The following is a 19,482-nucleotide window of genomic DNA, read 5'->3' as shown; positions in this document are numbered from 1 at the left end:
TTAAATCCCATTATAGTCTAGGGGGAAAAAATGCTCGTTTCAGGGGAAACCACAATTCGACTAAAGAGAGTCACCAAGTCCACTATGACACCCCAGGAAATGATGCCAACACCTCTGCAACTGGGACAGCAGGGGAAGCATGTCTGGGGGCATCTAACAAGCCCAAGTCCCACTATTACCCCACTATCACAGCCTATCAACTAGACACTTTCCACACTCAATAGAACCTCTATGAAAGTGAAAAAATACTTGGAAACCTTCTTTCCTCCACAATAGTATGGACAGAAACGCAAATTTTAAGCTAAAGAAACATTAGCATGCACCCCTTTAAATCACATTGCCCATGACAACCACAGATGGCATAGGCAATGGGAAATCCAACAGCCCCCACAATTAACTGTCATTGTTTATGTGTGTGTGATGTGGTGAGACCTCCAAAAATTACTTTTCTGGCCCTTCACGTGAGCCCTTCCAAATTAAGTTAGAGGCCCTTCAGCTGAGGCAGTATAATTGACATATATATTTTTATGGTTGTATTTTAAAACAGGGGGGAAGTTTTAAATAACATTTGCGGTGACTGAATAACCTATTCACGCATATGTGGGGCTCATACAGCATATGTTTGCTGATAGAGCCCCTTTAAGGTTGAAAGGGAAGCAGAGGAGGCAGTGAACAGGGATGGGTAAGTTAAAAAGGGCTGTTACTCAGACAGCATACGCCTATTTAAAAAAAGCAGTGGGGGTCCAGTGGACCAGTCTAAATCTGCTTGGCAGATACTAACCTGGTTAACCTATGACAGTGGCATGGGTGCTTCAATAGGCTCCCTATCAACCATGACAGTACACTGGCACCCTGTGATCACATTGTAGGGATGAGGGTAAAGGAGGACCAAACACTTACAAACTCTTTAGATGCTGCAGTCTCTATTACAATTTATGGAGCTGTCTTTGGTATGTATTGAAAAGGCCACCAAACTTTACTAATTTATTACTTTTAGTCCCCACTTTCTAGCAGTTTTCCTCCTTTTTATGGAACTATCTTCAATTCTCAGTTGTCCCTGAACTGCAGGGTCGAGATTAGCTCCTGTGATACCTCCCTAGATTGCCCATGGAGAAAACAGGCCATTCTGTGAAATTCAGTATGAAGCATGGTAGATATAGCCTTTCAGTATGAATAATCTATCAAACCAATAATGAGAACACGGCCAATGCACTAATGGAAATGCATTTTTTTTTTAGATTTCAAATATCCACAGTTAAGCTTGTTGGAAAGCAAACACTTAATGTTGGTCAATCCATAACAAAATTCTGCAAGCTTAGTCATCATGTACTTTTATCCAGGGTTGAAAAGCTGGCAGACTATAAATTATATATTCCAAACTTCTGCAATTAAAATAAACATTTCCAAATCCACTATTAAGTAGAATTAAACTGATTTGTATGGAGAACCATATTCAGTATTGGCAGGAATTCTATTACATGATACTGAACATAAAAGATAAATTGCTTTAAAATGAGTTTCACTAGACATGTTTGCTATACTGTTAGAAACTCTTAGGGTCCATTCACACAGGCTTTTTTGGTGCTGATTTTAACGCTAGTGGAAAAAGGAACCCATTGAAGTTAATGGAAGGCTTTTTTCCCACGTGGATTCTGATGCCGTTTCAGTGTCAAAATCAGCACCAAAAAACTCCGTGGGAATGGACCCTTTCTGTTATAATGCATTGTGGCCCTGGAATATTAAAAATGTGATTATTTTACATTTACATTCATATTTTACAACAGAGGTGGAGCAAAGTTTAATTGAATCTGATAACTTGCTGTGGTGTGATAAATCACAACAAATGGCATTGACAAGCTACTGAAACTGTTATATTAAAGTTGGTTGCAACTGTTTATTCAACTCACTACATCATTTAAAAAGTTTTCCAGCACTTTAATTTTGATGACCAATGCTTAGATTAGGTCATCAATATCATATCTGATCTGACACCCCCATGCATTGGCATCCAGTCACGGCACTCCGTTCCGGATTAGGTCCAACTGAATGGGCCTAGTTGGGAGGGAGGTGTTGCGAGGCGGATGTCTGTGGCTGAATCAGCTGTGGAATCCACCTGAAGAAAAAGGAATGTCGCTTCTTTTTTCTGCGAGCGGTTGGAAATGACATGCTCCCATTGAATTCAATGGGAGGTGGTGTGAACTAGCCCCTAGAGGTTAATGTCTTCCACTGTATAGATAGTGAATGGTACAGTGACTCTATGACTGTGGGCTTGTGGGAACTAAGTTTGACAGTGTTATGTGGCAACTTTTCCAATTACAGCAGCATCATAGTTGGATGTGTTATAAAGTGGCAGCTAGTACTGCTATGGTACAGCATCTGGTACTGTTACACTGCTTAACACTGAAGTTTCAACACTAAGAAAGGACAAGCTGCAAGATTATGCAAATCGATGAAGTGGCAAGTGTTGGTAAAATCTTCAAGTGATCACATTTTCAAGCACTTAGCTCCAATTTGTGCCATGTGGGAGGGGCATAAAAGCCAAACTGTAAGCAAAGATTTTTAGCCACATGAAACCATAAAACTTGGATCAGTTTGACTGAGATGATACCTCTTCATCGATGCACCAGTTATCTCACTTGTCACATCCTGAAAGGGACAAAAACCTTGAGCTGAGAGACCCTGGTTAATTACTCTGGTGGATCGCTACGTGTCTAGGTCGGTCATGATGTCAGCACTGCTCAATGTTATATGGCCCAGTGGCTAGGAGGAATGATAAACTGGAATGACAGCTAGAGGTACACGTAGGTGAACGTTTATATTTCTCCAAAGTGTCTCAGGAGTTATTTTTCAACAGAACAATGCCAGGATGCATGTTGCTCTAGCTATTGTGAGCAGCCCGAGTAGCCAAAAGTGCTACCACAGCCAGCAGCATCTCCAGACTTATATTCCATCAGGAATATCTGGGACATCATTGTATTGCAAAGGGAGCTTCACCATTCCTGAGCAACAGGTGAAGTCTGTTTTGATTCTTGATGGGCTACTTAATCTCTGAAATATCAAAGAGGCAGTGTCAGGCAGGAGGTGTGATTCAGAGCTCCAATCAGAGGCAGCCAATGTCAGAGCTCAGAATCACACCCCTTGTCTGCTCCTGCCTGACACCGCCCTCCTACCAGTACAAAGACTAAGTAACCTATCAGGGACCAAGACTAACAGCATTGATTAGTCAGGAATGGTGGTGGCTAGAGAAAAATTCCAACTGTGCCAGAATCAGTAAAGAGGTGGTGAAGGGTCTTCTTTGAGTCATCAACATATATAAAAATCTAACTAAACCATGTTAAAATCTGCTATAAAACTTCTGTGCAAACCTAAATTCCCTATGCTTAGGGAACTCAGAACATACACTAAGTAGTATAGTAGTTCTGTTTATTAAAAAAAATAGCAGTTTATATACTTGCATATAACATGAAACTCATCATGTTTCTACAAACTCCATAACACCTTTTGAGCGCTGTTTGTACATAAATTACCAATTACATTCATCAGAAACCTTTACACCCATTACATTAATAAGAGACTTCTACACATAAATACATCTTATTACACAGGAGATATGATCAAGACTGTAATTATAGTAGAGACCACCATATCTGAGAAGTAGCTCAAACTGGTTAAATAAAGCAGTGATCATTATCTTATCCTTGGAGAATGAACGGCAATAGCCCAATCTTAAATAGAAACAGTATATAATATTTTGTTGTATCAGTGATTACCATAAATATAGAGTATGTGCAAAATGATTTAAAAAATTGTAGAAGTTATTTCTCGCCTTATGTGGACTGTCCTGTACATGTGATAACAGCATATAAATAAGCATGTATTTATTTTACAGTCACATGTTAATTCAATTACATTCATGTATAACTTACTGGAAATAACTTGAAAACAGGATACTTGCTGAATTTCCATTTTCCTTTGCTATATAATATCATTGGCACCTCTATATTTCTCATGTACTGTGAGAAAATGACAATTAAAGCGACAGTTCTGCAAAACAAATAAAAATGGTAGATAAATATCATGAGCTTTCATTTCCAACATATTACCATGCCTAGAATTTCTAATGATGAAAAAGTTGTGTATTAAAACACTATAGGAGTACAAGATGGTCAGACCAGGAGGCATTTGTGTATACCTGCATTGTACTGGGTGACTGACCAAATACTTTGGCTCATGATAGTAGCAACTTAGTGTATACTAACAATACATAAAAAGCATTTGCTAAACAAATCCTACAGGCTCATGTACCCAATAGATTCCAAATTAGGGCCTTTTTCAATTGTACAGAAAAGCATATTCTGCTGCATTATGTACCCCATTTTACATATGCCTGTACATGGCATACATCAGATCCTTCTATCACAGAAAAGTATAAGTCATGGAATGTTTAGTGTGAACATACCCTTACTCTTCCCTTAGATAAATAGAGGAACAAGCATTTGGATATCTGCTTTAAGGAACTATTCACATGATTATAAATTTGACTTGACTTTGATATATGTGCTAATAATACCATGGAAGTGTTTACATTGCAGCTTTTACACAGGCAGTGTGTATAAAAGGCTGTCATACTTTCAGTAACATAGTACATAATTTGATATCACAATTAGAGATGAGCGAACAGTGTTCTATCGAACACATGTTCGATCGGATATCAGGGTGTTCGCCATGTTCGAATCGAATCGAACACCGCGTGGTAAAGTGCGCCAAAATTCGATTCCCCTCCCACCTTCCCTGGCGCCTTTTTTGCACCAATAACAGCGCAGGGGAGGTGGGACAGGAACTACGACACCGGGGGCATTGAAAAAAATTGGAAAAAGTCATTGGCTGCCGAAATCAGGTGACCTCCATTTTAGACGAATAGTGGATTTCAAATCCGGGTCATATGAGAATGTGAACTTTGTGACTATGAGACAGGGATAGCTGTACAGGCAGGGATAGCTAGGGATAACCTTTATTTAGGGGGGAATGTTATTAAAAATAACTTTTTGGGGCTCTATCGGGTGTGTAATTATGATTTTTGTGAGATAAACTTTTTCCCATAGGGATGCATTGGCCAGCGCTGATTGGCCGAATTCCGTACTCTGGCCAATCAGCGCTGGCCAATGCACTCTATTAGCTTGATGAAGCAGAGTGTGCACAAGGGTTCAAGCGCACCCTCGGCTCTGATGTAGCAGAGCTGAGGCTGCACAAGGGTTCAAGCGCACCCTCGGCTCTGATGTAGGAGAGCCGAGGGTGCACTTGAACCCTTGTGCACCCTCGGCTCTGCTACATCAGAGCCGAGGGTGCGCTTGAACCCTTGTGCACACTCTGCTTCATCAAGCTAATAGAATGCATTGGCCAGCGCTGATTGGCCAATGCATTCTATTAGCCCGATGAAGTAGAGCTGAATGTGTGTGCTAAGCACACACATTCAGCTCTACTTCATCGGGCTAATAGAATGCATTGGCCAGCGCTGATTGGCCAGAGTACGGAATTCGGCCAATCAGCGCTGGCTCTGCTGGAGGAGGCGGAGTCTAAGATCGCTCCACACCAGTCTCCATTCAGGTCCGACCTTAGACTCCGCCTCCTCCAGCAGAGCCAGCGCTGATTGGCCGAATTCCGTACTCTGGCCAATCAGCACTGGCTAATGCATTGTATTGGCGTGATGAAGCAGTGCTGAATGTGTGTGCTTAGCACACACATTCAGCTCTACTTCATCGGGCTAATAGAATGCATTGGCCAGCGCTGATTGGCCAGAGTACGGAATTCGGCCAATCAGCGCTGGCTCTGCTGGAGGAGGCGGAGTCTAAGATCGCTCCACACCAGTCTCCATTCAGGTCCGACCTTAGACTCCGCCTCCTCCAGCAGAGCCAGCGCTGATTGGCCGAATTCCGTACTCTGGCCAATCAGCACTGGCTAATGCATTGTATTGGCGTGATGAAGCAGTGCTGAATGTGTGTGCTTAGCACACACATTCAGCTCTACTTCATCGGGCTAATAGAATGCATTGGCCAGAGTACGGAATTCGGCCAATCAGCGCTGGCTCTGCTGGAGGAGGCGGAGTCTAAGATCGCTCCACACCAGTCTCCATTCAGGTCCGACCTTAGACTCCGCCTCCTCCAGCAGAGCCAGCGCTGATTGGTCGAATTCCGTACTCTGGCCAATCAGCACTGGCTAATGCATTGTATTGGCATGATGAAGCAGTGCTGAATGTGTGTGCTTAGCACACACATTCAGCTCTACTTCATCGGGCTAATGGAATGCATTGGCCAATCAGCGCTGGCCAATGCATTCTATTAGCGTGAACTGAGATTGCACAGGGGTTCTAGTGCACCCTCGGCTCTGCTACATCAGATTGCTACATCTGATGTAGCAGTGCCGAGTGTGCATCAGATGTGTAGTTGAGCAAAACTGACTCAGCACTGCTAAGTCTCTGCATTCGCATAGGAATGCATAGGCCAGCCTTCGGCCAATCAGCGCTGGCTCTGCGGGAGGAGGAGGAGTCTAAGGTCGGACCTGAATGGAGACTGGTGTGGAGCGATCTTAGACTCCGCCTCCTCCAGCAGAGCCAGCGCTGATTGGTCGAGTTCCGTACTCTGGCCAATCAGCACTGGCCAATGCATTTCTATGGGGAAAAGTTAGCTTGCGAAAATCGCAAACTGACAGGGATTTCCATGAAATAAAGTGACTTTTATGCCCCCAGACATGCTTCCCCTGCTGTCCCAGTGTCATTCCAGGGTGTTGGTATCATTTCCTGGGGTGTCATAGTGGACTTGGTGACCCTCCAGACACGAATTTGGGTTTCCCCCTTAACGAGTTTATGTTCCCCATAGACTATAATGGGGTTCGAAACCCATTCGAACACTCGAACAGTGAGCGGCTGTTCGAATCGAATTTCGAACCTCGAACATTTTAGTGTTCGCTCATCTCTAATCACAATATATTGTATTCATATTAATAGCATTTATCCTCTTTCTACAGGATAGGGCATACATGTCTGAATGTTGGGAGTCCAACAGCTGGGACCAGTTTCCTATGTGCTTCATGCAAATGGAGATGTATTTTGCATGTTTGACCACATTTACTACATTTACTTTGGCCAGGACTGTGATGTCTGGCAGCCGCATAGTGAATGGAGTAGCAGCCATGAGAGCCTTCCACTGTACCACTCAAATGGAGTACATAGGAGAACTCATTCTCCTGATTGCTGGGGGTCGCAATGGTCACACACTGAGCAAGCAGAGACTTATCGTCTACACTGTGAATAGGATATACAGTCCTATGAAAAAGTTTGGGCACCCCTATTAATCTTAATCATTTTTAGTTCTAAATATTTTGGTGTTTGCAACAGCCATTTCAGTTTGATATATCTAATAACTGATGGACACAGTAATATTTCAGGATTGAAATGAGGTTTATTGTACTAACAGAAAATGCGCAATATGCATTAAACCAAAATTTGACCGGTGCAAAAGTATGGGCACCTCAACAGAAAAGTGACATTAATATTTAGTACATCCTCCTTTTGCAGAGATAACAGCCTCTAGTCGCTTCCTGTAGCTTTTAATCAGTTCCTGGATCCTGGATGAAGGTATTTTGGACCATTTCTTTCTACAAAACAATTCAAGTTCAGTTAAGTTAGATGGTCGCCGAACATGGACAGCCCGCTCACAAATGATCTGAAAACAAAGATTGTTCAACATAGTTGTTCAGGGGAAGGATACAAAACGTTGTCTCAGAGATTTAACCTGTCAGTTTCCACTGTGAGGAACATAGTAAGGAAATGGAAGACCACAGGGACAGTTCTTGTTAAGCCCAGAAGTGGCAGGCCAAGAAAAATATCAGAAAGGCAGAGAAGAAGAATGGTGAGAACAGTCAAGGACAATCCACAGACCACCCCCAAAGAGCTGCAGCATCATCTTGCTGCAGATGGTGTCACTGTGCATCGGTCAGCAATACAGCGCACTTTGCACAAGGAGAAGCTGTATGGGATTGTGATGAGAAAGAAGCCATTTCTGCACGTACGCCACAAATAGAGTTGCCTGAGGTATGCAAAAGCACATTTGGAGAAGCCAACTTCATTTTGGAAACAAAGATTGAGTTGTTTGGTTATAAAAAAAAGGCGTTATGCATGGCGTCCAAAAAGAAACAGCATTCCAAGAAAAACACATGCTACCCACTGTAAAATTTGGTGGAGGTTCCATCATGCTTTGGGGCTGTGTGGCCAATGCCGGCACTGGGAATCTTGTTGAAGTTGAGGGTCGCATGGATTCCACTCAGTATCAGCAGATTCTTGAGAATAATGTTCAAGAATCAGTGATGAAGTTGAAGTTATGCCGGGCATGGATATTTCAGCAAGACAATGATCCAAAACGCCGCTCCAAATCGACTCAGGCATTCATGCAGAGGAACAATTACAATGTTCTGGAATGGCCATCCCAGTCCCCAGACATGAATATCATTGAACATCTGTGGGATGATTTGAAGCGGGCTGTCCATGCTCGGCGACCATCTAACTTAACTGAACTTGAATTGTTTGTCCAAAATACCTTCATCCAGGATCCAGGAACCGATTAAAAGCTACAGGAAGCGACTAGAGGCTGTTATCTTTGCAAAAGGAGGATCTACTAAATATTAATGTCACTTTTCTGTTGAGGTGCCCATACTTTTGCACCGGTCAAATTTTGGTTTAATGCATATTGCACATTTTCTGTTAGTACAATAAACCTCATTTCAATCCTGAAATATTACTGTGTCCATCAGTTATTAGATATATCAAACTGAAATGGCTGTTGCAAATACCAAAATATTTAGAACTAAAAATGATTAAGATTAATAGGGGTGCCCAAACTTTTTCATAGGACTGTACATGTCTACAATGGGAAAACACTTTGATTTCACCCACTAAGCTAAATGGATCAAATTGCACAAATTATTGAAGTAAAACATATTACAATCTCCCTAGATATAAAACATGGGTTGAAATGTAGTAGCCAAGCATATTACTGAACGTAAACCAAATATGGAGTTCAGAGATTATCTTCTCTAAATTTTGAATTCCAGAGAATTGCACAGTTCAGATTAAAGTATACTTGTCAAATGGTAGACCATGAGAATATTTAGACCATAAAAATACTTCTGGTAACTACAGTATAGTCCTATAAACTAAACATTGCAGGTCTTCTTTTTGTCCCATGCATAAGTAGATAGATATGAGATAGACTATAGATATGAGATTAGATAGATAGATAGATAGATAGATAGATAGATAGATAGATAGATATGAGATAGATGATCATAGGTGGCACCATAGATGATTATGAAGACCAGGTCCTGGTTCAGTGTTCGGTCTACAACTGACAACTGGTTCATATTTCACAAACCAAATATATCTTTGTCACGCTGACCTTATGGAAATGTTTTGATTCAGACACTTGAGCTATGAGGATTCATTGATCTACCAGTAGTACTTCCTCATATATCTAACAGGTCTTCCCACCTGCATTTTAACATAGCCTATAGTTGACTAATGGGCTTCTGAATACAGACTATTGTAAAATCATTTAGTTCTGCAGACAATAGTGGATAGAGAAACATGAGAGACTTGAAGTCTCTGAGTTATTTCACATAGCTCCATTTATGGGAGTTGAAGCTTAAATTTATATTTAAGGTCTTTTTACTTACAAAAAAAAAATCAATAAACTGCTACTTAGCTACCAAAATTTATTAGGGAATAGCTCAGGCAATAAATATATACTATAGCATATAGACATAAAACACAGTACATTTTTTATAATGCCTAGTCCCTAGAAATAGAGAGCATTAATCATTATTCATTTTACAAATAGCAAATGTCAGCATGAAAGAAATGACCCTAGTACATACTGTATGTATGTGCATGTTGGTCACTGAAAAATGGATGACACACTGAGGACTTTCACTAGTTCAATACATCTGTGATGTGTCAGCATCAGTGAAAAGAAGGATGTGCTTCTGTAGTTATTTGCAGTTTGTAGGTCAATAAAAAGAAACACTGACGCCTGAATAAATGCATTAAAATGAATGGCCTTGGATCAAAATGATGGAGAGCTGGATCGCTAGAACTGCAGCCCTCATAGACTATAATATGGTCTGCCAGGTGTCCATTGGGTTTCCACTGTTTTTATACTGATTTGGCAGTTTCTGTGGCAGAGACTTGATGTGAACCTAGCCTTAGACCTCACTGTTGTCTTGAAGATTTAACTATATGACTTGCCTCATACCATGTATTCCTATATGAATAATTTGTCTTAGTGCGGTTTCCTCAACTCCCTCTTAGTGTTATGTCTCTCCTTAATTTTATAACAACAATGTTCTTTCCTGAAGATTCCAGCATTGTCTGATGGTTCAACAATCCAAGCTCTAGATGTGATATTATTTTTTTTTTTGTCATAGTGTCTGCTACTTACATGTAAAGGCATCTCTGTAACATTAGGTATCTTTTAGTTTGGCAAGATCATGTTTCTAAGACTTAACATAGCACTAACATTTTTCATAGTAATGTCTGGAAACTTTAACTTTTTTGTGTCAAAACAGTCCAACTCAGTAACTGAAGATTTAAGCTGTGTGTCTATGGGGCAAATTGCTGTTAAAATGCAGCAGTTTACTGTAGTGAAAGAAAAATCGAGTCTTCATGCGCTCTTAAAAAGATAGTGTATAACACTGTTAGGGCTTCTCAGAACCCATTCATCCAATTTCTAGCTCTCTAAGTCAAACAAGGCCAAAGTTATGTTGAAGTGAGGCGACTTGTAAGTCTAATAACATATGATAGACGCTGGTTACAAACCAGTGGTTATGAAGATAATCTTGTTTCCCTTAGTCCTAACAGCGGCACAACTGGGGTATTTTCTGCCCCTGTGTGCTGGTAGGACAGGCGGATTTTTAATTAGCCAGTATTAATTTCACATGGCTAGGATCTCTTAAAAGGACATACCACAGAAAATACCCCAGCTGTGCCGCTGGTAGGGACGACAGGGAACTCAGTGTTTAACCACACACGGCACGTTTTTACACGTTTTATATTAGGTTCACCTTAGTGTTTGGGTTTCCATCTTTCAGGTCCACTTTGGCACCTGAAATATGGAAACCCTTTCCACTTAAAAAGCGGTTACACGTGGGTGACCTCGTAGACTATAATGGTGTTTGCCACATTTCTGCCTGGCTTCCGCCAAAAATGCTAGAGAGATAGGTCCTCCTTGCAGGACTTCTCTCTCCAATAATTTTAAGCAGAATAGGGGATTAAGTCTTGTAGGGAGATCTGAATGCTTGTGTGAACCTAGCATTAACATATAAAAAGCTCCAAAAATGTACATTTTGTGGGGAAAGGTGCTTGCCCATAGCTTTTTAGATACACATGTGCTTATATTGCAAAAACCAGTGGTTTTATAGAAAAATTAGATTAGCTCATTTTGATGAATTATGTTTCAGTCTTGTCATTTTTGGAGACAAATTTGTGTCTGTGTGTTAAAAAGTGATGAAGGCTTTAAAAAAAAAATTCCTTTATGGAAGAAGATGTGAAATCAAATTGGTTTTGTTCTTTTTTTAATGCCAAATCCAGTGTGGATTAGTGGAATGTAGTGGATTAGGTTGCAGGACATGTCTGGCTGAATAGTGGCAGTGATAGTAGTTGTGAAATCATGAGAGGCAGTATGGCATGGAATAATATGATACAGATCTTGTCCCCCACTCCTGTCTATGATTTCTATCACTAATCAGAGTTATTGATTAAAGCTGACTAAACCATTCTACTCATTCTAAGATTCTCTCGCGCTATTGCAATTTGCAAGCTTTGCAGCACTGTATCATGCAGTGAGATGAATAACACATCCATCACTACAGCTACCATCACTGAAATGCCTCGTGTTCCAGCTTACAGCACCTTATACCAATGGCTATTGGCTGAGAGGCAGGAGATATCAGAATGTCACAAGTGACTCCCAAGACATCTGTATTTTTCCTCCACAAAACGTGGCAGGGGCCATTTTAGTTCATTTGAAATGAATGACCGTTTATTTGGTTTCATTAAAAACCAAACAATTTGGAATATTCAGATCAAGCTTTAGAAATCAGTTCAGTTAGAGATGGCTCTAACAATAATCTGGTTTTGTTCTTTTGGCTTAATTCTCTTTATTAGTTACAGTTCTGGTGGCAGTTTTAAACAGACGATTGGTGGGGGTGAGGGGTGTTATACCCCACCTAACTGATATTGGAGTGAGAAAATCTAATTGAAATCCTAGTAAATAATAAAAACTAATAAATACTAATTTACTAATAAAGGTATTTGCAATATTTAAATAAGCTGATTAATAAATTATAATTTCTTAACATTTAATACCATGATGATGATTACTACTAATGAACTTACATTGATGCTATCCCCCAGTGAGTTCCACATTTCTTTCCTGCCTCACCAAATAAAGACAGTCCTATGAGGGAAATGGTTGGTGTGATAGACAGAGGTCCAATAAATCGCAATAGAAGTCCAATAAGTCCAGAAAAGCCCAAAAACAATTGAAAAAAGGAGGCAATGATAATAGCACCTTGAATCTAAAAAACAAATAAACTTATGATTATTTAAATGTTATTTGTTGTTTTTATGTGATTAGTTAATGTAAATAAACAATTGCTATATCATACATACTCGTATAGGTTCATAAGAAGTAGAAAAAATTTTAATGCTTCTTTTGCATCTCTGTTATATTGCTAAGTCAAAAATATTGCTTCCTGCAATTCCCTTATTTCACTTATTTCCTAAAGTTCATAAACCTAGATTTTCTTCCCTTTCCACCCTATTGTCGCTGGCATAGGTTGTCTTAACAAGAACTTGTACCAGCTGGTAGATAGTCTCATACAAGCCCTTATCACATATATGTGATACTGGGTTGGTCTTTTGAGCCATGAACAGATCCAGTGGAAATGCAATTATGTTTCTTTGTTATATGTTACTATTAGAGATGAGCGAACACCAAAATGTTCGAAGTTCAAAATCCGATTCGAACAGTCGCTCACTGTTCAGCTATTCGAATGGGTTTCGAACCCCATTATAGTCTATGGGGAACGTATACTCGTTAAGGGGGAAACCCAAATCCGTCTCTGGAGGGTCACCAAGTCCACTATGACACCCCAGGAAATGATGCCAACACCCTGGAATGACACTGGGACAGCAGGGGAATCATGTCTGGGGGAATATAAATCACTTTATTACATGGAAATCCCTGTCAGCTAGCGATTTTTGCAAGCTAACTTTTTCCAATAGGAATGCATTGGCCAGCACTGATTGGCCAGTTTAGAGTATTCGGCCATTTAACGCTGCACTTTTGTTTTGTTTTATGGCAGCACTTTTTTAGTTTTTTCATTGCACTTTTTTCTATGTGTGAATTCTATATTTTTAATGGAATGAATTAAAAGATTGAATTTTACTCAAGAGTGTTGCAAGCCGTTATCTCTCTTTACTACGTTTGGACTATTCACCTCCTGGGTCCGGAGGCTTGGTTTGGCACCTCTGAAACATCTACATTTAAGCGGTAAGCTACACCCCATCTTTTTTCCATACTTTTTCTCATGCTGTGATTATATATACCGTATATACTCGAGTATAAGCCGAGTTTTTCAGCACAGTTTTTGTGTTGAAAAAGTGTTCCTTGGCTTATACTCGCGTCAATACGGTTATTGAAAATGTCACATGACTGGTCCGCAGTGAAAGACATCTGTGGGAGGCCACTGGAGCAGCGATAGGTGAGTGATGAGGCAGCGCTGCCTCCAGGACCGCCCCAAGATGTTTCCAGAGCATCTTCTCTGCCTTGGAAACATCTTAAGGCGGCCCTGGAGGCAGCACTGCCTCACTGACCACCTATCGGCAGCAGCGCTGTTCCAGCGGCCTGCCATAGATGTCTTTTCTGCGGATTACCACTCGAGTCAATGCAATAATTGACTCGACCATACTGACTCAGCTGCAGCGGGCCTCCGCTCCAGTCCCAGCCCCCTGCCCCGGCTACAACACACGCTGGGTGACGTGGCCATGTTCGCACACGCTTTTTATACCTTCTATTTTAAATGTAGACACATTGCCTGCATGCATAGTAGCAAAGAGAAGGATGTCTCTGATATATTCCTGGTTTTGGCATGGGGGGACATGACAAATGCTTTGTACTCAATTATATAAACTATTTGTAGTGCAGCCAACATATTGCAATTGGCAGGTGGTGCAAGTAATTATGTAAGCCACATATGTGGACAGAATCCTTGGCAGTTTGCTACTTGTCTTCTCCCGCAGCTGCACCTGCATCTCAGTGTAGGGGGCGTGATGACACCGCCTGTGCTGAGACGCAGTAAGACGTCATCGCCGGATGTGGGCCTGAGCTTTCCCGTAGGAGGTGGAGATCATATCAGGAAGCTAAAGAACACTGAGATTTACTTTATCCTAGGCACTCATGCCCTCATGGGTTAAGTGTGAGGACAAGATATCTTTCTGTACCAGTGAAGCATAACTTTTTTTTTTGTGTAAACTGTATTTTATTGAAAATTTTACAACAAAATAAAAGGAACAAACATGTAAAACCACAATGTATAGCAATAACGCAAAATGAGGACCAACCATGGGCAGGTCTAATAGCGCAAAAACAACCACACAACGCCCAAAATGGGCCAAAAAAAGACAAACATGCACCATGAGCATACAACACCAAACCACACAGAAGGCGCTACCACAGGCACAACACGGCCCCAAGGGCAGGACCAACAAAATACACAACCAAAGAGGGACAAAACACCACGAGGACGGAAACACAGGGGGAGAAAGAAAACAGCAAATGACATAGAAGCAAGAAGAGCAAGAAGACACCAAGAGAGACCCCAAGAAGGAAGAAACCAGAAAAGTTAGGGGAAAAGAGAAGAAAACTCCGAAGAATCCTGAAATATGATCCACGGCCGCCAGAGGGACTCAAATTTAGAAGAGTCCACTAGGTCCTCCGCAACTATAGCCTCCATCCTCCTAATGAGGAGAAATTCGTGAAGCCACTCTGATAAGGAGGGAACTACTGCGCTGCGCCAATGGCGTGGAATGACCGTTCGGGCAGCTGTAAGAAAGTGGCGCAGCAAGTCGCCCTTTACCCTGGAAATCTTTCCAGGAATAAGAGAGAGGAGGGCCAATTGGGGGGAGGGGGACACACTGCGACCACTAACCTGAGAATACAGGGAGAAGATAGACGACCAAAACTCCTGAATCTTTCCGCAGTCCCACCAAATATGAAGGAGGGATCCCACCGCAGATCCACAGCGCCAACACTCCTCCGGCACAGAAGGAAAAATGCGGTGCAAAAGGGTTGGACAACGGTACCAGCGAGACAAAATCTTATAATTCTTCTCTTGCGCACTACAGGGCATAGGAAGTTTGTGGGTCAAGATAAAGGAGCGTTCCCAATCAGCAGCAGATAAACGGGAGCACAGGTCAGAGTCCCATGCCCTGGTAAATGGAGGGAAACCCGGGGCAGAGGCCGTTAGGAGAATATCATATAAGATGGAGAGAGCCCGAGTCGGTACCACGGGGCGAAGAAACTCTTTCTCCAGGGCGGTCGGGGCAGTGGAGAGAATGGGCTGCAAAGAAAACCATTGAAGGAACGCGACGAGCTGATTATACTCAAGCCATGAGAGAGAGAGGTCCGGATAAGAAGCCTGTAGTAGACTCAGAGGGGGTAGAGAAGAGGAGCTAACAATAGACCCAAGCCGGACATCGTCGCCAACAGACCAACAGAGGAATCGACGGGCAGTGCGACCAGGGGGAAACATGTTATTCCGGAATAGCGGAGTTAAACAGCCCGGGACCGCGGCCAAGGAAAGAGAAGTGTGGACCGAGTCCCAGGTAGTTAGGAAGTGAGAAGAAAGAAGAGAGGCGCGCGGCAGGGCCGGCCGAAAATGAGAAGGGATCCACGGGAGAGAGGCAAGATGAGCAGAAAGAAGCTCTGCTTCAATGGAAACCCATTGTTTATCCGAGGCCCGAAAATGCCAGTCAAAAAGTCGTAGCAACACCACCGAGCGGTAGTACAAAAAGGCGTCGGGGAGCCCCGTCCCCCCGTTATTCTTGCGTCAAGTAAGGGTCCGGAATTTAATCCTACTACGAGAAGAGCCCCAAACGAATTTACCTAACATCGATTGCAGAATCCTAAAAAATCGCCTGGGCACGGGGACCGGGAGAGCCTAAAAGAGGTAAAGAAATCTGGGCACTACATCCATCTTTAATGCATTGATACGACCAAACCAAGATAATCCAAGGGACCCGTACGCCCGCAAATCGGCAACAGTTCTCTCGAGTAGGGGAAGGTAGTTCAGCGTAACCAGATCAGCGGGGTTGGTAGGAATCTGAACGCCCAGATATTTAATAGAGTTGGGTTGCCACTTAAAAGGGAAACTGGTGGACAACTGCAAGACCTCCGACTGAGTGAGGGAGATATTAAGGGCCTCGCTCTTGGAGAGTTTAACCCTAAAATTAGAGGCATTACTATAGCGCCGAAATTCTTCAAGGATTGCAGGGAACGACTTGCGCGGCCGAGCAACATATAGTAAAAGATCGTCAGCGTAGAGAGCTAAACGGATCTGAGACCGACCCAGTGAGAAGCCCGAGATATCCGCGCGGGATCGAAGAGCGACTGCCAGGTGTTCCATTACGAGGGCATAAAGCAAAGGAGATAAGGGGCAGCCCTGTCTCGTACCATTGCGCACGGGGAAGGGATCAGACAGTAGGCCGTTAGCACGAACCCGCGCCGAGGCGTCGCCATACAGGGACAGAACTTTATGCAAAAAGCCAGGGCCAATATTCACTTGTTCCAAGGTGGCTCGTAAAAAGCCCCAATGGACACGATCGAATGCTTTCTCAGCGTCGATAGATAGGAGACATAGGGGGGTACCCCTGGAGCGCGCCTCCCCCGTAACTAAGAGGGTCTTACAAATGTTGTCCCTCGCTTCGCGACCCGGGATAAACCCCACCTGATCAGTATGGACCAGCCGGGGCATCAAGGGGGAAAGGCGATTTGCCAATAATTTCGTGTAGAGCTTAATGTCAATGTTGAGAAGAGAAATTGGGCGGTAACTCGCGCAACTATGGGGATCCTTACCCAGTTTAGGAAGAACCACTACCGATGCAGAAAGGGACTGGCTCGCAAAGGGGGTATCCGCATCCAGACTATTAAACACGCGAAGAAGGAGAGGGGCCACCTGAGCTTTACAGGTCTTAAAAAAACGAGGGGTACAACCGTCAGGGCCCGGAGATTTGCCCAAGGGGGTCAACCGAATGGCCTCTGACAGTTCCTCCTCAGTAAAAGGGGAGTCAAGGGCGGACCTATCCTCCGCATCCAAAGTAGGGAGAGCGGTGGAAGCCACATAATCCCTTATCTTAGCCAGAGCAATCTCCGGGCCCAGGTCGGCATAATGCCCCTTCAGGTTATACAAATCCTGGAAAAATTCACGAAAGGTCCCCGCTATAGAGGGAGGGTCATGCACCAACCGCGCCGTACTGTCCCGAACGCACGGAATGTAGGTCGTCGAAAGGCGAGGGTGAAGGCGCCGAGCAAGGGGGCGGCTACACTTATCCGCATGCTCATAGAAATGCCTCCGCAACCGATCCCGCTGACGGATAGAAATTTCTGCAAGAAAGGAACGAAGGTCCTCCCGAGCATTGAGGAGTTCATTAAAAGTAGAGGACGCCAAGGTCCGCTTATGTTCAGATTCCAAAGAATGGATGCGGGCCAGTCGGGTAGCTATCCCATTCGACCGCACTTTTTTGAGACGCGAACCGTGTTGTATGAAGACGCCGTGGAGAACGCACTTGAGAGCTTCCCACCGAATCGGGAGAGGAGTCAGATCCTGAGCGTGATCAGCTTCAAAGTTACGGATAGCATCTGAGATCACGGAACAACACGTCGCGTCTTTAAGGAGACTATCGTTAAGACGCCAATTAAAGGGACGCGATGAGAGGCCTGGAATTGCGAGAGAAAGGAAAACCGGAGCATGGTCAGACCACAGAACCGACCCAATCTGCGCACTCGGGGACCAGGAAAGGGCGTGATGGCTAACCAAAAAATAATCCAAGCGACCGTACGAGCCGTGAGCTGGGGAATAGTACGTGTAATCACGACCCTGTGGGTGAAGTATACGCCAAACATCAACCAAATGGTGAGAGTGAAGGGAGGACCGGAGTTTACGTAGTTGAGTCGGAGCGCACACCGCCCAAGGGGGAGAAGCATCAGTCAACGGGTCTAGGACAAAATTAAAGTCGCCCCCTAGGAGAACCACCCCATCACTGAAGTCAGCTAATTTACCCAGAAGGGACCTACAGTACATCATCTGCTGCTGATTGGGGAGATAGCAACCCGCGACCGTGACCACAGCGCCGCCGGTGCGCAATTTCAAAAAGACAAACCTGCCCTCAGGATCAAGCACAGAGTCCAGTACCTCATGTTGAAAGGAGCGATGCAGGGCAATAGAGACCCCCTTAGACTTCGAAGATGGGTTGGAGCTGTGGAACCACGTGGGATAATACCTATTGCGGGTATCAGGAATATGATCCTTCCGGAAGTGGGTTTCCTGGAGAATCAAAACATGAGACAGAGAATTATAAAAGTGGTACAGAATTTGGTTGCGTTTCTGGGGAGTGTTGAGACCCCTTGCATTAAAAGAGCACAAGTTAACAGTGGCCATACTCAGGACAATGGAGCGTCAAAACAAGAGACAGAGAGGGACAAGGGGGAGACACAAGACCAGACAAAGACGAGAGAGGCAAATAGCAAAAAGAAAATCAAAAATAGAACACAAACAAAACACCACTATGTGGGGGAGGTAAAACCGCCCTAGAAAAGGTGGGGAAAGGTGACAGAGAAACACCACACTCGCACCACACAGTAGAGCGAGAACCCCAGTAGGAGACGAGCCTTCTAAAAAACGGCGCCGCCCCTCCCCGAGGGTCCCGGGCAAGTAAAACAACAGCAATCTACAGTAGCATAACCAATCCAACCGGACTCAAACGGATGAAATAGATGGAAAACGACAAATATGCAACAATATAACACAATACATGGGTATACTACACTATACCATAGCATGGAAGCATACATTGAAGTATCAAGGCAAGTAAAAAGTAGCAAAGGTCAACCCAATTGAGGCCCCTAAGAAACCAGAATAGGGGAAAAAGGAGAGAAAAAGAAAAGAAAAGAAGTCCCGTAGACCCAAATCACGGAGGAAGGGAGTCCTGCGCCTGCGGAGAACCGGAGGCGGCGGACGCACGGTTGCGCCCCTGAGGGCGGGATTTGCACTGGGCTTTCGGTGGAGGTATCAGGGGGTTAACCACAAAGGACGGCCAACTGGAAATGTCCACCAGAGGGAGTCCTAAGGCCAGCATAAAAGAAGGGATCTCCTCTG

The 19,482-nt window shown here is 43.4% G+C and overlaps 1 protein-coding gene across 1 annotated transcript in view; it reads right to left on the bottom strand.

The window, feature by feature from the left end:
* LOC142204564 (solute carrier family 23 member 1-like) overlaps positions 1 to 19,482 on the bottom strand; it is a 143,270-nt gene that overhangs the window by 93,065 nt on the left and 30,723 nt on the right. The window contains exons 5-6 of the mRNA XM_075275881.1: positions 12,443 to 12,624; positions 3,927 to 4,044 (exon numbers count right to left, since the gene is read on the bottom strand). Coding sequence (XP_075131982.1) covers positions 3,927 to 4,044; positions 12,443 to 12,624 — 300 coding nt within the window. The remainder of the gene's footprint in view (positions 1 to 3,926; positions 4,045 to 12,442; positions 12,625 to 19,482) is intronic.

Source organism: Leptodactylus fuscus, chromosome 5, assembly GCF_031893055.1.
Source record: "Leptodactylus fuscus isolate aLepFus1 chromosome 5, aLepFus1.hap2, whole genome shotgun sequence".
NCBI classification, from domain to species: domain Eukaryota; kingdom Metazoa; phylum Chordata; class Amphibia; order Anura; family Leptodactylidae; genus Leptodactylus; species Leptodactylus fuscus.
This window is presented reverse-complemented; position numbering and strand designations above follow the sequence as displayed.